This window comes from Rhodotorula graminis (assembly GCF_001329695.1).
Source record: "Rhodotorula graminis WP1 unplaced genomic scaffold RHOBAscaffold_4, whole genome shotgun sequence".
NCBI classification, from domain to species: Eukaryota; Fungi; Basidiomycota; class Microbotryomycetes; order Sporidiobolales; family Sporidiobolaceae; genus Rhodotorula; species Rhodotorula graminis.
The window spans coordinates 389,723-402,250 of record NW_017264931.1 but is presented as its reverse complement, the minus strand read 5'-3'; the positions used below and the strand labels follow the sequence as shown (position 1 = coordinate 402,250).

General features: G+C 67.0%; 5 protein-coding genes across 5 annotated transcripts; 2 read left to right on the top strand and 3 right to left on the bottom strand.

Annotated features, from left to right (window-relative positions):
• Positions 1 to 27: 27 nt before the first annotated feature.
• Positions 28 to 1,678, bottom strand: RHOBADRAFT_3134 (uncharacterized protein; the record flags this gene model as incomplete). Its single annotated transcript, XM_018412963.1, has 8 exons — positions 28 to 253; positions 379 to 567; positions 680 to 820; positions 902 to 984; positions 1,055 to 1,138; positions 1,213 to 1,344; positions 1,411 to 1,492; positions 1,596 to 1,678. Coding segments are annotated over 8 exons (1,020 nt in total), but the record flags the coding sequence as incomplete, so codon positions are not given.
• Positions 1,679 to 2,356: 678 nt separating this feature from the next.
• Positions 2,357 to 3,828, top strand: RHOBADRAFT_64712 (uncharacterized protein). Its single transcript, XM_018418556.1, has 9 exons — positions 2,357 to 2,381; positions 2,606 to 2,696; positions 2,786 to 2,881; positions 2,957 to 3,005; positions 3,088 to 3,111; positions 3,186 to 3,201; positions 3,272 to 3,365; positions 3,447 to 3,547; positions 3,646 to 3,828. Exons 2-9 carry the CDS (start codon positions 2,643 to 2,645, stop codon positions 3,686 to 3,688), a joined length of 477 nt encoding a protein of 158 aa, XP_018272331.1. The 5' UTR covers positions 2,357 to 2,381; positions 2,606 to 2,642; the 3' UTR covers positions 3,689 to 3,828.
• Positions 3,829 to 3,867: 39 nt separating this feature from the next.
• RHOBADRAFT_52310 (uncharacterized protein) lies at positions 3,868 to 7,433 on the bottom strand (the record flags this gene model as incomplete). The annotated part of the gene is made up of 3 exons (XM_018416276.1): positions 3,868 to 4,715; positions 4,791 to 6,652; positions 6,737 to 7,433. 3 exons carry the CDS (start codon positions 7,431 to 7,433, stop codon positions 3,921 to 3,923), a joined length of 3,354 nt encoding a protein of 1,117 aa, XP_018272330.1. The 3' UTR covers positions 3,868 to 3,920.
• Positions 7,434 to 8,499: 1,066 nt separating this feature from the next.
• On the top strand, positions 8,500 to 9,489 carry RHOBADRAFT_42609 (uncharacterized protein; the record flags this gene model as incomplete). Its single annotated transcript, XM_018414089.1, has 3 exons — positions 8,500 to 8,760; positions 8,830 to 9,133; positions 9,188 to 9,489. 3 exons carry the CDS (start codon positions 8,500 to 8,502, stop codon positions 9,487 to 9,489), a joined length of 867 nt encoding a protein of 288 aa, XP_018272329.1.
• A 400-nt stretch (positions 9,490 to 9,889) lies between these two features.
• Positions 9,890 to 12,447, bottom strand: RHOBADRAFT_64711 (uncharacterized protein). The gene is made up of 14 exons (XM_018418555.1): positions 12,425 to 12,447; positions 12,250 to 12,280; positions 12,089 to 12,122; positions 12,004 to 12,024; positions 11,835 to 11,930; positions 11,570 to 11,766; positions 11,076 to 11,479; positions 10,829 to 10,994; positions 10,663 to 10,709; positions 10,494 to 10,598; positions 10,406 to 10,422; positions 10,321 to 10,342; positions 10,174 to 10,258; positions 9,890 to 10,107 (listed from the first exon to the last, which is right to left on the bottom strand). The coding sequence occupies exons 2-14, from the start codon at positions 12,277 to 12,279 to the stop codon at positions 9,991 to 9,993; spliced, it is 1,341 nt and encodes a 446-aa protein (XP_018272328.1). The 5' UTR covers position 12,280; positions 12,425 to 12,447; the 3' UTR covers positions 9,890 to 9,990.
• Positions 12,448 to 12,528: the final 81 nt, after the last annotated feature.

Genomic DNA, 12,528 nt, shown 5'->3' with positions numbered 1-12,528 from the left:
CTGTGCCCTTCGCTCCTCGTCCTCCCTCCTCGCCTGGCGCGCCTTCCACGCCTTCTTGATGCGCGCCGCGTGCGCGACGAGCTGCTCGGCCTCGACGCCGTGCTCGATGCTGCGGATGATCGAGCTCACGACCGACTTGTAGTTGCCCTCGAACTTGTCGTCGCGGAACCGCAGCAGCCGCCACGTCGACCGCGCCGCGTCCCACACGACCTCGACCACCCGGTCGTCGTACTGCTCGCCCGAACGCTTCCACCTGCGGGTGCGAGGGACGACCGACGAGGCGAGGCGAGGAGAGGAGAGGAGGCAAAGGGAGGGGACGTGCAAAGGTCAGGTCCAGGCTCGCGCGCGAGTCGAGAGAGGAAGAGATCGGGGACGCACGTCTCCCACGTCTCGTCGTCGACCTCCATCGTGTCGTAGTAGTGGCTGCCCTCGTGCCCGTGGTTCATGAGCAGCATAAAGACGGGCTTGGCGTAAAAGTCGGCCTCGCGCTCGTTGTCGCGCTTGGGCGGGAACTTGAGCTGCAGGACAAAGTCGATGCTGTTCTCCGACGGCGGCTTCCACTTGAGGCTGTCGCGGCGGCAAGGAGGTATAGAGTGAGAGAGAGAGGCAGGAGGAGGGAGGCGAGAGGTCAGTGCGGGCTCGTCCGGCTCGAGAGAATCAGAAAGGGCAGGGGACGCACATCTTCTGGTCCGTGCCCGGCGTGTAGGGCGCCTCGGCGCTCGTAAAGATGAGGCCGTCGTTGCCGTGCAAGAGCTTGGGCACATGATCCCGAAAGACGGCCTCGATGCCGTACGACAGCTCCTGCTTCTTGCACACGACCCTGCGCGACGTGCGGGCGCACCGAGTCAGGGCACGGGTCTAGTAGTAGGAGAGGAAGGGCGAGGGCGAGGCGAGGACGCACTGGAAAGGCTGGTTGGCGAGGACGTCGGGCGGGAGCGTGCGCTGGTACTTCTCGTACGGCTTGACGACGTAGGATTGCAGACGCTGCACGTCGAGAAGCGTCAATACCGAGGGCGAGGAGAGACAGGCGACGAAGAGAGAGAGCGGGACGCACCCCATAGCGCTTCTGGAGCGACTTGCCCATGAGGTTCTCCGAGTCGAGGACGAGCAGGTCAAAGACGAGTAGTCGCGGAATGTGCTGCGAGCGATTCGGTCGTGCGTCAGGTTTCTGCTGTCGACGGCCGGAAGAGGGAGAGGGAGCGGTGGGCGCACCTTGCCCGACTCGGGGTCGACGTCGATGACGAACTCGCCGTCGAGGACCGTGTTCGAGTGATTGAACTCGGGCCCGTCCTGGTGCGGGAACGTGAGCCAGTAGCACTGGTGGATCGCGTCCTTGCGGTCGATCTGCGAGTCGGGGTGAGGGCGAGTCAGTCGAGGCGTCGCGAGAGGGAGAGGGAGAGGGGGACGCACGAGGTAGACCTCCTGGCCGAACCCGGTCGCGACGATGAGGACGAGGACACGGACACCGTCCGACTTCTCGCACACCCAGAAGCTGCGAGCGACGAGGCAAGGCGAGCGTGAGCGCCGTCGCGGGCCGCACCTGTTCGACGACGACGTCGTCGACGAGCAGGACCTGGAGCGAAAGGCGGACGCACTCTTCTTGCTCGAGAAGCTTGAGGCTCTCGTAGTCGAAGCTGACAGGCTGGCTGCCGGGGAACCTGTGCGAGGCGACGCAGAGAGCGGGTCAGTGCACGTCCTCGAGTTGCGAAGGTCGCCGTCGTTGCGAGGGGGAGGGCGAGAGAGAGACGGACCTTGCGGTGCCGTGGGTGCCGCACAAGTCGGCGAGGTGCTTCTTGAGGTTCCAGTGCTTGTCGCCGTCGAGGACGGGCTCGCCCGGGATGCGGTCGGGGACGGGGAGGTCGCGTTTGGGCGGGTGCAGGGCCGGGTTGTACACGAGGCCGTCGGGGAGGTGTCGGGGTTGAGGTGGAGGGTGGGGAGGGCGTTGCGGGAGAGGGTGCGCGGGCGGGTGAGCGGGTTTTGGCGGGAGAGAGGGAGGGGGAGCCGAGGTGGAGGGAGGACGAGGTTGCGGTGCGGGCGCGGCGGGGGGTTGTGGCGGTGGGGGCGAGTTGAGGATGGCGTCGTCGTCGTCTTGGTCGGCGTGGATCTTTGGCGAGAGTGCTCCGTCGCCGTACAGCGGGTCCACCGGCGACGGGTCGAGGGCGACGAGGGAGGCCGAACCCAGGTCGAGGCCGTCGTCGTCCGGGTACTCGGAGGGCACGTTGGGAGACTCTGCCATGGTCGCACTGGGCCCCTTGAGCTGGCCAGGCGAGAGCGAGACGATGTGGAGGACGAGGCGACGACCAGCTTCAAGTTGGCCTCGCACCGCGACCCCCCGACCCGGCCCCACTCGTCTCGAGCAGGCCTGCGTGTGCCCTACACAGGTCCGTCTACTCTCTCCACCCACAACACGCCCGATTCTCGCAGCGCGCCGTGCCGTCGGTCCTCTCGTCGCCTCGACCAACTCGCCGCCGTCTCGCACCTCGGTCAACCTCGCTTCGATAGAGCAGCAGAGCCCTCGAATACTGCCCAAGACGCTACACGACGAGCGGCCGCAGCACCCTCACGATCCAGCAGAGCGGCACTGACTTGCTCGTCCCGCTCGCAGACTCTCCCCACCTTCTCTCGTCCCTCCCTCGTCAACCATGTCGGGCATCTGCCAGAGGCGTCTCACAGAGGAGCGCAAGGCCTGGCGCAAGGTGTGCCCCCACTCTCTCTCTCTCTCTCTCTCTCAGGGTCCCCCTCCTCCCTCCCGCCGCTGACAGCTCGTCGTCCGTCTCGCAAACAGGACCACCCGTACGGCTTCTGGGCAAAGCCGAAGAAGAACACGGACGGCACCATGGACATGCAGACCTGGGAGGCCGGCATCCCGGGCAAGGACGGCGTGCGTCCCCCTCTCTCTCTCTCTACCTCTCTCTCCTCTCGTTCCTCACTGACCTCGTTCCTCGACTCGACGCAGACGGCGTGGGAGGGTGGCGTGTTCCCCATCTCGCTCCTGTTTCCCGACGGTGCGTCTCGACTCTCTCTCTCTCTCTGTGCCCCTCTCTCTCGAATGAGCAAAAACTGATGCCGCCGCACGGTCCTGCGCAGACTACCCCTCGAAGCCGCCCAAGTGTGCGCCTCGTCCGCCCCCTCCTCTCCCCCGAGACGCTCTCTGACACGTCCTTCCTCACTGCGTGCGTGTACAGGCAAGTTCCCGGCCAAGTGAGCTCAACTTTGCCTCGTCCCTCTCCTCAACCTTCGCGTGACTAACCTCGGCCTCTTTCCTCTGCAGCTTCTACCACCCGAACGTCTACCCGTCCGGAACGGTCTGCTTGTCCATTCTGAACGAGGAAAAGTCGTGGAAGCCGGCGATCACGGTCAAGCAGGTGCGTCCCCCTCCACTCTCCCTCTCCTTCTCCCTCTCGGCGGCGCTGACCTTGCTCGCCCTCGTCCCACCGTTCGACCAGATCCTCGTCGGCATCCAGGAGCTCCTCGACGCGCCCAACGCTGAGGACCCGGCGCAGCTCGAGGCGTACACCGTCTTCAAGAAGGACAAGGTCGCGTACGAGTGCGTCCTCTTGAATCCCCTCTTCTCGCGCGCTCGAGGCCCGTCTCGAGGATCTTGGACCGACCCTGACCTGTATCTCCTCTCGCCCTGTCTCGCAGGAAGCGCGTCCGGCAGCAGGCCAAGGAGCACATCCCCAAGTAGATCGCCCCTCGCCCCTCGCACCTCGCACCTCTCGCATGCTCTCTCCTCTTTCCCTCCTCGCATCTTTGCGCTTTCCCCGTCCCTCTGTGCTCCTCCCTCTCGGTGTTGTGCCTCTGCCGAAATGCCACTCCTTCTCTCGCACTGTCTCGCGCACGAGAGAATCGAGAGGAAGAGAGAGAGAGATAGAGATAAATCACGTTCGACAGCTCGACGAGGGCGCACGAGAGGCGAGCTACGCAGCGACGAGGCCCTCGCTCCCTCGTCGGAGCACGGCACCCTGCGCCCTCGCCGCCGCGATGCCCCTGAACCGCTCCTTGTCCTCCTGCTCGAACCGCGCGAGGAGCGCGTCGAGGGGCCCAGCCGAGGCCGGCGCCGGCGCCGACGACGCTGCGACGCTGCCGTGCGAGGCGGTCGAAGGAGGCGCTCGTTCGCCGCTCGCCGACCCGGCGAAAGAAGACGGCGCCCGCGCGCTCGGACCGCTGCTCACGGTGGGCGACGGCGGCACGGTCGCCAACGACGCCGTCGACGCCGAGGCGGCGCTGCGCGCGCGCCCATGCGGTGCCCAGCCTGCGCCGAGCCCTGCTCGCGGCGAAGGAGGCTCGAGGTCGCCCGACGCGCCGCCGAGAGGGAGCACGTCCTGCGAGCCGATGCCGGCCGAACGACCGAGTCCGCCGACGCCGCCGCCCGAGCCGCCGCCGCTCGAGGTGCCCGAGCCGAACAAGGCGCCGAGCTTCTTGCCGAGCGACAGCTTGGGCTTGAAGTAGGCCGGCTGCGCCGCTCGAGGCGAGCCCGATGATGTGGCGACGTACGAGACGGCGCTCGACGAGCCGGCCGCTGAGCGGAGCGACGCGGCAGGCGACTGGGTGCGGTGGAGGTCGAGGGCGAGTGAGGCGTGGGACGAGGAAGAGGGGAGGAGGGTGCGCTCGAGGGGACGAGTACTCGTTGCGCTCCTGGCGGGAGAGGGAAAGGCGAGATCGGCCGGGCGAGGAGGGGTAACGTTGGCGAGGGGTGGCGAGCTCAGGGGCGTCTGTAGGAGAGAAGGCAAGTCAAAGTGTGTGCCGAAGCGAAAGTAAAGGGGAGAGAAAGAGAGGCGCGAGCGCACCTCGTCGTCGAGCTCTGGCTCCTCGCCGATGTCGCCCAAGCTCCTCCTTGTTGCCGAGCCGCCCGACAGGCCCTCGACCCACTCTCGCGTGTGCTGCTGCGCGTCCTCCTCGCTCGCGGCGACGGCCGGCGCCGCAGGAGGCGAAGAAGGCACGTCCTCGTAGACCGACACGCCCGTCTCGGACGCGAGGCTGAGGCGGTTGGCGCTCGAGGCGGTTGCGGGTGCCGACCGAGCACCGTCGGTCGCGATAGGGGCAGCGGCGGCGGCGACAGGTTTGCCGACGACGCTCGGGAAGTGCTCGTGCTGCGCTGGAAACGCGGGAACGGGCGGCGCGAGGTAGTGATGGGGCACGTCCGGGAACGACGGCAGGCTCGAGATGTCGCTCGACGTCGACGAGATGGACGTGTTGAGGCCGTTGTCGAGCGGCGCCGTGGCCGTCAAATTGCCGCCGTCCGATTCGACGCCCTCGCTGCCGATTCGACGCAGGACGACCGACGACGGGTTGCTCGAGTGCGCCGACAGGTGCGCCGTCTCGGGCGTGATGGTCGGCGTCGTCGACCACCGGCGCGTGTCGTCCTCGTCCGACAGGAGCGAGACGCCGAGCGACTTGCGCTTGGGCTCGGCCTCGAGCAGCGCGCGGTCGAACGCGAGGTCCTGCGGCGACAGCGGCTCCTTGGACACGAGCACGCTGAGCGAGTCTTGCTCGCCCTTGACGCCGGCCGGGACGACATAGCGGAGGAGCTCGGCCTGGATGTTGCGCCGCCGCTCGTCGCGCGCCCTCGAGGTCGCGCGCTCGTCGAGGTCGGCCCGCCGCTGCGCCCGCATCATGCGGTCGAGCTCATCGCCCGCGCCGCCTGCATCCAGCAGGTACGAGGGCATCGCCGGCGCCTCCCAGGGCGCGCTCTGGGAGCGCCGTCGCGCCGAGTCGGGGTGCGTGCTCGCGCTCGAGCGCTCTGCGCTCGGGGGCGACGGCGTGGCGGCAGCGACAGGCGCGCCGATATGACTCGCAAGGTAGCGAGCTTGCGGCGAGTGCTGAGGCGGAGGAGGAAAGGGCGAGCGCGAGGTTGAGGGCGAGGGAAAGGTCGAGTCGGGTCGGGGCGACGTCGCCGCCGTCGACGGCGGCTGTCGGACAGGGAAGGGTGCCGCCGTCTCGAACTGAGCGCGAGGTGACTGCGACGACGGAAAGATGGGCTGTCGAGCCGAAGAAGGTGCTGGCGAGGGAAAGTAGTGGTGGGTCGACGGCGGAACTGGCGACACGGCGACGGCCGACGACGCCTTGTCGCGAGTGCGGGAAGGAAAGATGTGGCCCGAGAATGACGCCTGCGACAGGACGGGCGACGGCATGCCGTACGACCGGATCGACGCCGGCCTGGCCGGCCCCGACGGGAAGTAGAGCCTGGCCGCCGAGCGAGGCGCCTGCAGCTCGGTCGGGAGGACGACTGGGCCTGACGCTCGTCGCGGGCTTCTCGGGCGGGGCGAGGCGGGCGACGGCGCGAGCGACGTCGGCGGGCTCGAGAGGCCGCTCGACACGGGGCTGAACAGGCTCGACGACGCGGCCGACGACCGTCGCGAGCCGCCCGACCTCGGCGTCGTCACCGACAAGGTCGGCGTTGGTGGCGCCGGCAGGGCGTCCGGGAAGACGATGTGCTCGGGCTGCAAAGCGATTGTGCCGCCGCTGCTCGAGCGCTCGCGACCGGGAGGACGATACGGCTGCTCGAAGCGCACTCGGCGGGTCGTGCTGGTCGTCGAGTCGGTCTCGAGGGCGACAGCGGCGTCCTCGGTGGTGGCGAAGCGCGTTGGCGGGCGGCGGGTGGCGGGAGCGTCGGGCGCAGAGCGGGAGGACCGACGCGGGTGGTTCGAGGCTGTGGGTTTAGCTGGTCAGGGCTCGCTCTTCCGGACGCATCTCGACGTCGCACTGATACAGGGCCATGTGCGAGGGGACTCACAGTGCTCGTGGAGGCCGTCCTTGTCCGAGAACGCAAAGCCGAGTCCCCGCCGACCCTCGACGAGCGGCATCTGCCCCGACAGCTGCAACGCGTGCGTGACGGCCGCCGCCGTGTCGAGCGACGCCCTGCCCGGAACGTGTTCCGATGCAGGTGCCGCTGCCCTGCTCCTCCCGCTCGGCGCGTCGTGCTTGGCCCGCCGCCGCGCGACCTTGGCCTCCTCGCGCCGCCTGCGCTCGGCGAGGAGGGCTGCGCCCGGACCCGCGTCGCCGTCAAAGGTCGAGTCGAGCTCGGTGTCGGCGTCGTCGGTCGTGGACGCGGTCGAGTCCCACATGTAGGGGAGGGCGGCCGGGTGGGTGGGGAGGACGCGGACGGGGGCGGCTTGCTCGACAGCGAGCGGTCTAGCCGTGGGGTTGGCCGGCTTGCGCGGAGGGGCGTTGCGTGTCGGCGCACACGCGACGGCCGTCGAGGGTGGAGGGGCGAGTGCGGAAGGGGCGGAGAGGGTGGGCGAGGTGGTCGGTGACGAGAGAAGCGGGCTGCCCTGCGGCCGGTTGGGCGATCGCGGCGGCCTGGCGAGCGAGGTCTGCGAGCCGCTCGACAGTGCTGGACTGGCAGCCCGTCGGTGCGCGCCCGTGCTGGAGGCCGACGCCGATGGCGGGACGAGGCGGTCGTCGTCGACAGCGAGCCGTACGGGGGCCATGGTCGGCGGGCACAGCGCCGGCAAGCGGCAGGCTGTGGCTCGAGCGAGGGAGCGATGCCGAGTGCGTGCACAGCAGAGGGCGCTTTCGCGGCGAGACGGTGTGGAACGATGCGCCGCCGCCCGCCGACCTCCTTTTGTCTCAAGTCGTAATGACGAGTACATAGGCTGTCTTGCCAGATCGGCTTCCCCTCTCGATTCCGAGGAAGCTCGCTCGACTGCTGCGGGTGCACGACGTCGGACGCCCTCTCATAGGACGCTCGAGCCGCCGCTCACTCCAATTCTCTCGACCGCTCGTTGCGTGCGTTGCACCCGGGTCTCGTCTCGCCTTGCAGCGGTCTCTCTACATGCAGTCGCTCGCGTGCTACGAGAGCCGGCGAGCCTGGATCCGGACAAGAGAGGCTTTGGGCGGGAGCTGAGTCCGGCGTTCGAGGGGAAGACATCGAGCTTTTGCAGGTTCGGGCGCTCGCCCGCCGTTGATTCTTCCGTCTTGGGTACATCCAGTCGCGAGAAGCGCGTCGGACCAAAGCTTTGCTCGAGTGCGCGAACGCCCGTAAAGCGTGAGGTCGACCTTCTCAAGTTGACGTCGCTCGAAGAAGCGTTCGAGTGCAGCTTTTCAGCGACGGCTTGCAGCTGCGCGTTGCGAGGTACATGGTCACGGTGCCGAGCTCGAGCGACACGAGCTGTGCAACGGCTCAAGTGTGACTCTCAGCGGGCAGAAGGGGTCCGAGCCCGCGTCAGGCGTCGGCTTTCCGCCCTTGCCGCTCGCCCGAGACGCCGGTAAACCCTTGCAGCCGAGGCGACCGACGCTGTCAAAGGTCTCTCGCTCGGTCTATGCACAGTCGGGCACTGCGAGCGGAGCATGAGCGAGAGAGCGCGCGACTGCGTCCGAACGGCCCGCAGAAGAGCGAGCCAAACGGCGTCTCGTCCGTGCGAAAGTGTGGCTGCGCCGGAAGCAGCCCGTCGCCAGCGCCTCCTGTCTTTTGAGGACGGGCTCGAGAACGCGGGGCTGCGCGCGAACCCGGCTCGCGGTCGTCAGCTCCTTCGCCTCTGGTCTTCGCAATGCGCCATGCTCACCTTTCTTGACGAGAACGCTCGCGCAATCCTGCCGGCGGAGCACCCTATCCCGACCATACACGATCCCGCCCTCGCTCGCGCAGCTCGCGCTCGGTCGACGAGGGTCAGCGGCGCGCACCCTCACCTCGACGACAACGCCCGCTTCGAGGCGCTCGAGAGCCTGGGCGACTGCTGCGTGACTGCCGCTGTCGGGCGAGCCATCTACGCCCACCTGTCCAGCGAGGGTCGCGTTCCTCGGCCGGTCATCTTCAATGTGCGCCCCCTCTCCCGCTCTCTCCCCTTTTCGCACCTCGAGGCCGTCGCTGACACCTTGCCCTGTCAGGCCTACCGGGACCTCCTCGCGAGCAACGTCACGCTCGCCCAGCTCGCCCTCATCTACAACCTCGGTCCTTCTCTCGACCCCCCCCTCCACGCCAAGTTCGCCGAGCGCGAGACGCTCCCCAAGGCGGCGATCAAGATCCTCGGCGACGCGTTCGAGGCGCATGCAGGCGCACTGAGCATCGAGGAGCGGCACGTCGAGGCGGGGGACTGGCTGTGCGCCGTCTTTCGACGGGCGTGCGCGTGGGCCGTCGAGGCGGTCGAGCAGTGCACGAGGGCGAGGAGGGCCAAGGACTTTGCCTCGACTGGTGCGTCTCCCAGTCCTCCAATCCATCCTCGCGCGCTAACCCTCGGCCCCGCAGAGCCTCTCGTCGCCTTCTCCGTCGCCGTCCAACCCTCGACCTCGTCTCCTTCCCCTCCCACTCCCAAGTGCGGCTGCAGCAAGCGCGCCCTCAGCATCTTCGTCCGCGAGCGCGGCCTCCGCTACGACACCGAGACGCAGCCCTCCTTCCACACCCGTCTCGTGTTCAACAACGGCGACGTCTTCGCGGCGACCGAGACGACCAAGCAGCTCGCCGAGCAAGAGGCGGCTCGCCGCGCACTGAGTGTGTATGCTCCCGAGCGGCTTCGCCCCGTAAATCATGCCTGCTGCGACCGCAAGTGAGCGTCTAGCTCGTCGACGTCGCCGGCGGCGGATCGACCTTCCCAAGTTACCCTCTCGCAGTCTCGCCCTCTCCTTTCTCTCGTCTCCTTTCTCCTCCCTCGTCTTCCTCTCTCTCGATCTCGTCGTTCTCCCCTCGCAATCGTCCCTCGCCGCGCCGTTCGACGCCTCGTCGACGGCCCAAGTTCCTCGTGCACGATCCCCTTTTCTTTCGTCTCTCCTTTTCGTCGTTCTTTCTCGCAACTAGCAGCCGTTCTCCCTCTCTCTCTCTCTCTCTCTCTCTCTCTCTCTCTTTCGACGGTCCCGACGCAGAGAAATGTACTCGGCGAGACGAGATGAGGGCTCTCCTCGGACGACGGCTTTCCTCGGACGACAGCTCTCCTCTCGAGGGACGACGCCGAAAGTCGCACAGATCAAGCTCGGGTTGCACTGCGTCCAGCGGCTGCTCGGCCGAGGCTAGCCCATCAGGCAGGAGAGAGGGAAAGGAAGGGGATGCGGGGCGCTCTACTTCTTCGAGAGGGGAGCGGCGGTGGTGCCGCGCGCGAGGCCGTTCGAGCCGGCGTACAGGACCTTGCCGCCCGCCATCTTGATCCTGTCCTGGATCCTGAGAAGCTCGTTGTACGGCGGTCGTAGAAGAGAGGGCGTTAGGACCGTTGCGAGGAGGAAGGGAGGGAAAGGGAGGCTCACCTTGGCAACGCGCTCCGAGCGGCAGGGAGCACCAGTCTTGATCTGGCCGGTGCCGAGGGCGACGACGAGGTCGGCGATGGTCGTGCTGTGCGAGGAAAGAGAGTCAGTTGAGGCTCGAGTGAGGAGAGCAAGACAGGGAGGACCTACTCCTCGGTCTCGCCCGAACGGTCTGCGGTCGCGCAAAGTCAGGTCAGGGCGTGCGGACGTAAAGAATGAAGAAGCGGCGGCTCACGCGAAACCATGGTGCCCCTGCATAACACACAACCGCATACGGTCAGTTGCGAGTCGATGAAGAGGAAGAAGGAGAAGGGGGGACGCACCAGCCGTCCGACGACGCGAGCTGGGTCGCCTTGATCGACTCGGTGATGGTGCCGATCTGGTTGACCTTGAGGAGGAGGCCGTTGCACGCCTTCTTGTCGATGGCGCTGCAGGAAGGAGGAAAGGTCAGGCTCTGGACAAGGATAGAGCGCGACGACGACGACGACGCACGTCTGGATGCGCTCCGGGTTGGTGACGGTCAGGTCGTCGCCGACGATCTGTATGAAGGAAAGGAGGAGGTGCACAAAGAGGACGAGGGGAGGACGAGAGGCGGTTTGGGAAGGTCAGTGAAGGCTCGAGTCGACGACGACGACGAAGAGAGGCGAGGGGGACGCACCTGGATCTTGGTGTTCTGGGTGAGGTGGCTCCACGCCTCCCAGTCGTCCTGGTCGAAGGGGTCCTCGATCGAGACGATGTCGTACTTCTCGACGAGCTGGTTGTAGAACTCGGCGAGCTGCTTGCCCGTGAGCCACTTGGACGAGTCCGAGTTGGGGTTCTTGAAGCTGCACGAGGAAGGAGACGACGATGTCAGTCTCGGGCGCACTAAGGGAGGCGGACACAGAGAGGGAGAGAGGGGGACGCACTCGAGGTCGTACTTGCCGTCCTTGTAGAACTCGGACGAGGCGACGTCGAGGCCGATCTGGACCTTGCCCGTGTAGCCCGCCTTGGCGATGGCCTCGGTGAGGATCTCGAGCGACTCCTCGGCGCCCTGGACGTTGGGCGCAAAGCCGCCCTCGTCGCCGACGTTGGTCGCGTCGATGCCGTACTTCTTCTTGATGACGTTCTTGAGCGTGTGGTACGTCTCGGTGCCCATCTGCATGGCCTCGTCAAAGTCGGCGGCGCCAGTCGGGAGGAGCATGAACTCCTGGAACGCGAGCGCGTTGCCGGCGTGCGAGCCACCGTTGATGACGTTCATGGCCGGGACGGGGAGGACGAACGGCGGCTTGACGCCGGCGAGGTCGGCAAAGTGGGCGTAGAGGGGGACACCCTGCGCTCGCGAGAGGAAGATCGACAGTCAGTCGCAGCTTTGACGAAAAGGGAGGAAGAGGCGGAAAGAGGAGAGGTAAGGTGGGCGCACCTTCTGGCCGGCGGCGGCCTTGGCGACGGCCATCGAGACACCGAGGATGGCGTTGGCGCCGAGCTTGCCCTTGTTCGCGGTGCCGTCGAGGTCGCAGAGGAACTTGTCGACCTTCTCCTGGTCGACAATGTCGAGGTTGGCCTCGATGAGCTTGGGGGCGATCACGTCGTTGACGTTGGCGACGGCCTTGGTGACACCTGCAGGTCGTTCCTCCTTATCAGGTCCGGCGCCTGCAGAGAGAAAGAGAAAGCGAAAGGCGACGCACCCTTGCCGAGGTACTTGGACTTGTCGCCGTCACGGAGCTCGACGGCCTCGTGGACACCGGTCGACGCGCCCGAGGGGACAGCGGCGGTAAAGATGCCTGTGGCAGCACGAGAGAGTCAGTCCTGCGCACCCCAATTGCTGCTTGGCCGGCGAGAGGGCGAGGGACGGACCCTTCTCGGTCGTGACGTCGACTGCGGGAGGGGAGCAGGGTCAATACGATGTCCGAGGCTGTAGAAAGGGAAAGCTGCGGCGCACCCTCGACGGTAGGGTTGCCGCGCGAGTCCCAGATCTGCGCAAGAGCGAGGAGTGCGGGCGGGCGAGAACGATCAGTCCGGGTTCGTGGGAGCGGGTGCGTGACCACGAGCTGCCACGACTGGCGGGCTCGGTCGCAGGGTAGAAAGATGCAGAGGACACACCTGGCGAGCGTGAATCTTCTGGATAGGCATTCTGGAGGGCGAGAGGGCGAGGCGAGAGGGGTTGAGCGAGGAGGTGGGAGGTCGGAAGGGAGAGTGTGGGACGGGCGAGGGAGACGAGGTGGGCGGTCAGTCAGTGCCGTGCGGCGTCGAGATCAGATCTCGGGACAGAACGCACTCGTGTAGAGGTACCGGAGAGGTGGTGGGAAGAGGAGAGGGACGAGGGCGCGACGTTGACGACGAGGGCGGTCGAATCGTCTCGAGAACCGCATCGATCTCACT